We start from the raw sequence: 7,768 nt of genomic DNA, 5'->3' as shown, positions 1-7,768 counted from the left end.
GACTGGACTTCCCGGAGAAACCACTCCGGTGTCCCAGCAGACTGAGCGTACCTGGCTCCGGCTGCTCCCCACAGGAACCAGAAGAGCAAGAACCGTCTGCTCCCAAGGCAAACAACAGAAAAAAGCACCCTGACACTGCATCTCTGCTCAGGGAACGGGAAGTAAAATTTAATCCACTGGGCTTGCGAGGAAACTGGTCAGACGGCTTAATGCAAATAAAAAGCAGCACGTCCTGAAATGCTGATTGGAGAAGGAGCAACTGAGCCGTGCCGGGATCAAACTGGTTTTATTCTAAAGGGCTTTCATTCCACTGTGAGATCTTATGAGATTACAAACAGAAAATATCACTAGTAACAAATACAGTGTTTAGGATGTTTATCCTGGCTATTCCAGCTCAGCAAAAAAAAAACTCCAGTGTGAAACAATCTACTCTTTGAAATTTCAGCTTGTTGCTTTCTGTTTCTTCATCTTTGCTTTAAAAATATGGAATATACAGTGCATATGAACACATGGAAACCCTATAAACACATGGAAATCCCACAAACACACGGAAATCCCCAAAACAGGGATTTTGCCCAGTCCCTCCTGTGTTAAACGCAGTTCTCCTCGCTAAAAGTCCATAATTTTGTGCAGATCATTGCTCTCCCAGGATCACAATGATCTTCCATGCTACCACATTGTCACAAAAGCAAAAATAAATGCTTCAAAACCGTATGAAGCTGCAGCACATTTTGGAACAATCAAGCACATTTAGAAACACAAAAAAAGGAGACTGAGACAACACAGTTTTTCACGCTAAAGCATTTGCATTAATTAATTTTAATTAATTCTTTAATTCAAACAGAGCAAATCCACTTTTCCATTGCTGGTAAATCCCACAAAACAATGGCTTGGATGACAAAACGCTGAGGTGCTGGCTGTATTTTTAATTACAGCTTGTGCAAAGCCTGCTCAGGTCCATCTCCCGACAGTCACACACCCAGTGAACGTTCCTGTGCTGAGCCCTGGGTGGAAGCAGAACTCGATACCCCTGTTCTTTGGCTCTGTGTCTGTGCCACAGCCTCAGGAGCAGTCTTCCCCGACTCCAGAAGCCAGGATCCTACTGAAAATTAAATGAACCCCATCTTTTATTTATAGCCTCTTTTATTCACAGCCTCTCTCCTGTGTGGCACACCATCAGCACACAACTTGGGAAAGAGAATCCAGTAGTTCTGAATTTTGTCATATTACCGAATTTCACAGAATCACAGGGTCAGTTTGGTTTGAAAAGACCTCTGAGATCATGGAGTCCAACCTGTGACCCAACATCACCTTGTCAACCAGACCATGGTAGCCCATCCACGGACCCTGGGCAGAGGCACCAAAAGGGGTTTGTAGCCAGGTGGCCGTCACAGAGTCACAGAGTATGCTGAGTTGGAAGGGACCCACAAGGATCATCGAGTCCAACTCCTGGCCCTGCACAGACACCCCAACAATCCCACCCTGTCCCTGAGAGCATCACCCAAACCCTCCTGGAGCTCTGTCGGCCTTGGGGCTGTGCCCACTGCCCTGGGGAGCCTGTTCAGTGCCAGCCACCCTCTGGGGGAAGAACCTTTCCCTGAGATCCACCCTGAGCCTGCCCTGGCACAGCTCCAGGGTTGGCTTCTTCTCCCAGGTAACCTCCGACAGGAAGAGAGGGCATTGTCCCAACCTCTCCAGGGGAGGTTCAGGTCGGGCATTGGAATGGGGTGCCCAGGGCGCTCAAGGAAGGACAGGACGTGTCTCTCAGTGCCACGGTCTGGGTGCCAAGGTGCTGCAGGGGCCCAACGCTGAACCCGATGAACTCAAAGGTCCTTCCCAAGGGCTCCGATCCCGGGATTCCGCATCCAAGGGCTCCGATCCCGGGATTTTGTGACCGCCCCCCCACATCCCGGGATTCCCTGACCGGCCCCGCCCTCCAGGGCTGCCTCTCCCGGCGCGCAGGCGCGGGGCCCGCGGGTGGCGCAGGCGCGTGCCCGCTGAGGGCCGGCCGGCGCTCGGTGCTCGCTCCCCGCCGCTCCCGCCGCCCCGGGCCCCGCGATGTGGAGCGGCCGAGCGGCCCCGCCGGGCCCGGAGGAGCCCGAGGAGGAGGAGGAGGAGGAGGGAGCATCGCGGGGCCCGCGCTGCGTGTGGGCGCGGTGCTCGTGGCCCTGCGCGCCGCCGGGCGGGCTGTCCCGGGCGCTGTGCGTGCGGCGGGGCCCCGCGGACGGCGAGCCCGGGTGAGGGCGGCGGGCGGGCGGGCTGAGGGGGCGCCGGGCGAGGCCGGGCGGTGCGGGCTGGCGGGACGACGCCTGTGGTTTCTGTGTGGTTTTCCCCCCTCCCCGCAGCGGAGAGCCCGTGGTGGTGGAGCGGCGGGAGCGCGGGCGGGAGCCCTGCGAGGTGCGGCTGGAGTGCCGGCCCGGCGCCGCGATGGTGTCCGTGGGGATCCTGAGCCAGGCCCGCAACATGGAGGTGTACGTGGGAGAGGAGTACTGCGGCACCGGCCGGGGACAGAGCCGCGGACACCGCCGGGACACGGGGTGAGAGCGGGGCACGGGGGGACAGGGGCGCTCACGGCCCCCAGGCAGCCTCGTGTTTTGTGTGAGTGTATCTCTCTCAGGGGCTCCTGCTGTCATAGACCCGATGTTTTTAAAAAGAGTGAGGGAATTGGGGTTGTTCAGCCTGCAAAAGGGAAGGCTTGGGGTGACCTAATTGTGCCTTTCGGTGCCTGAAAGGAGCCGTCAAGAGAGATGAAGAGAGGCCATAAAAGCACGGAGTTGGCAGGACAAAGGGGAGTGGCTTCCCAGCCACAGAGAACAGGTTTAGATTAGGTATGAGGAAGAAATCCTTCGTGTGAAAGTGCTGAGACTCTGGCACAGGGTGGCCAGAGAAGCTGTGGCTGCCCCATCCCTGGAAGTGTCCAAGGCCAGGCTGGACGGGGCTTGGAGTGACCTGGAATAGTGGAAGGTGTCCCTGCCTATGTCAAGGGAGCTGGAACGAGATGGTCTTCAAGGTCCCTTCCAACCCAAACCATTCGGTGATTTCGGGAAAGATCTCTTGTGTCTTTAATTAAAGTGGTCATCCCATACTTAAAGGAAAAAGAGAGAAAATTGAAAAAAAAAAGATGGTTTTGTTTTCCCCTTCGATACTTCCTTCCATATTTTGCCGGGGGAAATAAAACAACGTTTCTGTTTTGTTTGTAAGTCATTACATGGCACGTCTTAATTAGCTAAATAGAAACCAGAGGACTCAGAGCCTCAGGGAAGGTGTGTGAAGAACGTAGTGAGCCTCAAAAGCTTCTCTAGTACATAGTGTATGTACACATACAACTAAATTTTTTATGTACATATTCCATAAGATTCATTGCAAGTTGCCTATAAGCATTAAAACTGCCATTGGAAATAAAAAAGTGCTCAAAACTAGAAATTAAAACTATTAAAATATTAAAACAGCATTAGAAATATGTTGGGTCAGTCTTGTTTCTTACCTGAATGTTTACCAATATAGTGTATTTCTACAAATAATGGTGGTACTTTGTGTATTGATGTCACAGCTTATCTATTTTACTTCTGTAGTGAAGCTGAAGAGGTTGCTTTATACCACAAGTACCATAAGTTTGAATGCCCTGCAACCTCCTGTAGAATTAAGGTAAGGAATTAAACACCATTGTTTTATTTTCCTTGGTGTTTTTAGTCCCTGAATTGACTAAATTGCATTGCTCTTCATCAAATTATTGGCTTTTGTGCCCTTCATCACTTCATATAACAACCTAAAAATCTGTTAATTGGTACTTTGTCTTGATAGCAGAGTTCTTTTAAATTTGTATCTCAGTTTTCATGAAGACTTTTTATGAGATACAGGTAATTTAGAGGAAAAAAATAATAAACCAGGTAAACTGCAGATCTGTGATTATAACTGTTAACTCTGATGTGGTTAGATAAGCTTTTGAAAATCATGTGGCCACTACTCTTACATGCTTAGAAAATCAAGGCCTGATTTATCTTTAGGGCACTCAGGCACCTCCGTTCCAGTCAGAATTTTCTGGGGAATGGCAGCAAGGAGAAATGGGCTGAATTTCCCTGGAAAAGAGTTCAGCATAATTTCCCCCAAGACTCAAGTGCACTGTCCCCTACGTACAAAGAAATTGAAACTGTCGGGGTTTTTTTTTCCTAACCAAAATATTTTTTGTTTCTTCTTGCAATAGCTGCTCTCCTTTGGTGAGACACAGAGAGTACTCATCAGTAAAATAATTATAGAAGTGAAAGCAGTGTCTGCAAAACTAGCAACTGATTTTCCTTCACTAGGCTCGAGCATAGATCTAGACAGAGTGCAAACTATAATGGAATCCATGGGATCTAAGTTGTCTCCAGGTGCTCAGCAGCTCATGGACATGGTCCGATGTCAGCAGAAGGTAAACCACTGTGCTTTTCTGTGAGCATGAACAGTACTCACCTGACACCTTTCCAGCTTAAGGATGTTCTAAATTGATTAATTAAAAAAGATTTTATGTTTGGTTTTTTTTGGTTTTTTTTCTTTTACCCCACACTTTCTGCCATTTTAATCCTGGTTTAGCTGTTGCCACTCGCGTGAGTGCAGTGAGGGGAGATTGTGTACTCCAGGAATCACTGTGCACACACCGAGGCCAGAGTTAATAACTCTTCGTTATTATTTTAAACTTCACTGTCACTGCTTGTCAAGGATGGTGGGCACATTCCCTGGAATGATTGGGATGTAGGTAGGTGGGCTGGTTTTGACCTTTATGGTCATTATGTCACCTTCAATTAAAGAGAACATGCTCTTACAGAGCATTTGCTTGACTGAGATCCTGATCCTGTGGAGTGAACTGTTCCAACAGAATCCTGAATCCATCTGCAGTTAAAAATATTCAGTCCTGGGGACATGGTGTGGTAAAAAGCCAGTAAAGCTGTTTTCTTAGAGAATGACAAGATAACTAACACATCATATGTACAGGGAAAACATCTTCCTGTGCTTTTCCATAAGCATGTAATTCAGAACTACTTTTAAAATCTTTATATCACACTAGTAGAATGCTGTTAAATCTGTTGATATTACTGTATAATTTCCAGTCTATTTCAATATTATTAATTGTGTTATTTTTTGTTCCCATCAGAACAGTTTACCTCTTGGAGACAAACTTAGTTGGATCTTGGGGAAGAATTCCGACTTCGGAGGTGACCGTGCAATAGATGGACTGCGCAGTGCGGCTCTTCAGTCATCCCCGAGTCACTCAGCCAGTGAACCTCTGCCCCTTAAAAATCATTTAACAAGTGAAACAGTCTATAAAGACCTAAAAATAAGTCGTGATCTGAACACAGAGGTACCTGAGAGAGGGAACTCTTTTGACTCTGAAATCAGACTTGCTACCCAGCAAAACGCAGTTGACCTCAGAAACGATTTGAAAGTCGTGGGATCTTTGCATGTGCAGGAACAAGCGGGTGAACCCCCAAATGTAGCCAACCCACAGGTGCTTCTTCCCTTTCTTCAAAACTTATGCAGTCAGGTGAGTCACCTCCGGCTAAAAGATGGAGAGAGGCAGCTCAGGAAAAACTCAGTGGCTAAAGAGGAAGGCGTTCAGTGTGTTGGGTGAGTTGAGTTTGTGATACTTCTGAAAGTAGTGGCTTCACTGTATTTATTGACTAGTTTAAGCAAAATGAGTAATTTTATTCTCATTAACAGCAGCAAATCTGAGATGGTGTGGTTTTAAAGGCTGTGTGGCAATGAGTGTGGTTACAATTAATTTTTCAGATGGGCTGCTTGAATGTGGGAGTTTTTTCAGAACAAATCACATCGTTTGTTGCTACTAAACTGTTTGTCTTTTACCTCCATTTCACCTCTTACAATTTTTAAAAAGTATGTTCCTGCATTTCCATACACATGTAGTTTGCCTTTCTTGTCTTTTACCACATTTACATTTTGACTCTTTCTACCTCCCAAATCCCTGTGTCTTCCTTTTCCCCCACAATGTGACCCAGCCTTTTTGCTGTACTTGATGTGTGCCTGTTCCTGCTCGTTTGTTGGCATTTCTGGAGCAGACTTTGATACCTAAGGAACAATGGTGGAAATTGTGAGATGTGGGAATGTTGTGTAGGAATTGGGATTGCAATAGAGCCTGAATATCTCCAGCTCCTGAAAGAATGCAGTGTTTTTGAAGAATGCAGTGCCAAACCAAAGAGTTGCATAGCTTGGATAATTCTTGAAGCACTTCTGCTGAGAAGGACAAAGTCTGCCATGCTGACAGAATTTGAACTCTGTGTGTACTGTCGAGTTGTGTGGGTTTTGTTTTATCTAACTAAGCTCTCTAATGCATCCTTGAGCCTTTGAAAAAATAAGGGTGAAGAAAGATGACTATATACTGTAGAATGTTTATGAAAAAAAAAAAAGAAATTTAAAATGTGGTAGGCAGGGTATTTTATTGTGCTAAAAGCCTAATACCTTCCACAGTTCATTGCCTAATAAATGAGATTTTGCATTTAAAAGAAGTTCAAGTGCCCAAATTTCTAATATGCTCCTTGTCATTAAGAAACAGCTTATACTTAACTCTTATATTTGCTCTTTTTGCAGAGTGGAACAACAGCCTATTTGCTCCTATTTGGAAAAGATCATCTCCAAAAATATGGATCTGATGGAGAAAAAGCTAATGGACTATATTGATCAACAAATCCAGGCTCTTCAGACACACATAGACAATAAAATGGTTCTCTTGATGGACTTGGTTCGGAACTCAAAGCCAAACAAAATTTCACAAGCACACTATGATTCTAATGAAGGGTTTTCCAATGGAGAGAGATGAACAGAGATGTAGGATTTCAGTGTAAATATTTTAAGGGCAATTACATTTACAAAGCTTAGTATTTATGGATTTACAGCTGTAAGGAAACCTCAGTGTTGTTAGCTTGCATTTTGTTACTGTAATTCTACCCACTGTTGCACGCAGTTGTCAGTTTTATGAAAGATCTTAGGGAATGTGTGTTTTTTCCTAAATATGAGAGTTTTGTATGCCCTTTGTGGCTTATTTATTTCAAGAACACGTGCTGAAAGCCATATGAACAGTCCCCCAGTTTCAGTTTGAACTCTGAATAAACTGAGTTACTGCATTATCTTTTTACCTGCACAGAATCAGTTCGCTTTGTTTTTGGAAGGTCAACCTTCAGACTTCCTTCTGTTTGTTGCTCTTTGATTCTGGGGTACAGCATTTAACTTGGACTCTGGGAGGGGCTTTGTTGTAAAGCCCTAAGTTGGGTGCATGCAAAGACATTTTGGGAAAAAAAATACCTATGGGGATATTTTGAGTCAACAAACAGCGCAGATGTGTAGAATCCGTATCTTTATTAAGTCTGCCTAATATTTTCTTCTCCAGGAAAACTGATGTCTTTTAAGGAGACTGTCACATCTTGATGGTTGTAACTCACAGGAGCAGGTTGGGAAGAGAGGACAATTTGCTTTGAACAGAAATCTTGCAGTTGTCCCTCAGCTAAACTCCTGCCAGGAGCGGTTTCAAAGTGATTTCAAAAGATTAAAAGTTTTGGGTTTTTTTTTAAAGAAAAAAGGATCTTAATTTCTTGTCCTTTATACCTGTAAAAATTTGGTTTTACGTGCTTTTAGGAAACACCCTGAGGTAGACACATACTCTTTTTCAACTCAGAGTTGACTTAAGACAGAGTACTAAGTTGAGAGGTTTTTATATTTGGTGTTTATTGGTTGCTTTTTTATTACAAAAGAAGTTGAAATATTTTCCCAAGTGGTGTTGGGT

At 45.3% G+C, this 7,768-nt stretch overlaps 1 protein-coding gene across 1 annotated transcript; it reads left to right on the top strand.

The window, feature by feature from the left end:
* The first annotated feature begins 2,099 nt into the window (after positions 1–2,099).
* On the top strand, positions 2,100–7,756 carry CUNH10orf88 (chromosome unknown C10orf88 homolog). Its single transcript, XM_050305372.1, has 6 exons — positions 2,100–2,237; positions 2,346–2,537; positions 3,573–3,645; positions 4,202–4,408; positions 5,129–5,601; positions 6,580–7,756. Exons 2-6 carry the CDS (start codon positions 2,428–2,430, stop codon positions 6,806–6,808), a joined length of 1,092 nt encoding a protein of 363 aa, XP_050161329.1. The 5' UTR covers positions 2,100–2,237; positions 2,346–2,427; the 3' UTR covers positions 6,809–7,756.
* The last annotated feature ends 12 nt before the right edge of the window (positions 7,757–7,768 follow it).

This window comes from Myiozetetes cayanensis, unplaced genomic scaffold (assembly GCF_022539395.1).
Source record: "Myiozetetes cayanensis isolate MyiCay16 unplaced genomic scaffold, myiCay2020 scf10, whole genome shotgun sequence".
NCBI lineage: Eukaryota > Metazoa > Chordata > Aves > Passeriformes > Tyrannidae > Myiozetetes > Myiozetetes cayanensis.
This window is presented reverse-complemented; position numbering and strand designations above follow the sequence as displayed.

Coding starts and splice junctions, on each gene's coding strand:
- CUNH10orf88 (XM_050305372.1), top strand. CDS start 2,428: ATGGTGTCCGTGGGGATCCTGAGCCAGGCCCGCAACATGGAGGTGTAC. Junction 3,646..4,201: donor CAACCTCCTGTAGAATTAAG/GTAAGGAATTAA, acceptor TTCTTGCAATAG/CTGCTCTCCTTTGGTGAGAC. Junction 4,409..5,128: donor TGGTCCGATGTCAGCAGAAG/GTAAACCACTGT, acceptor TGTTCCCATCAG/AACAGTTTACCTCTTGGAGA.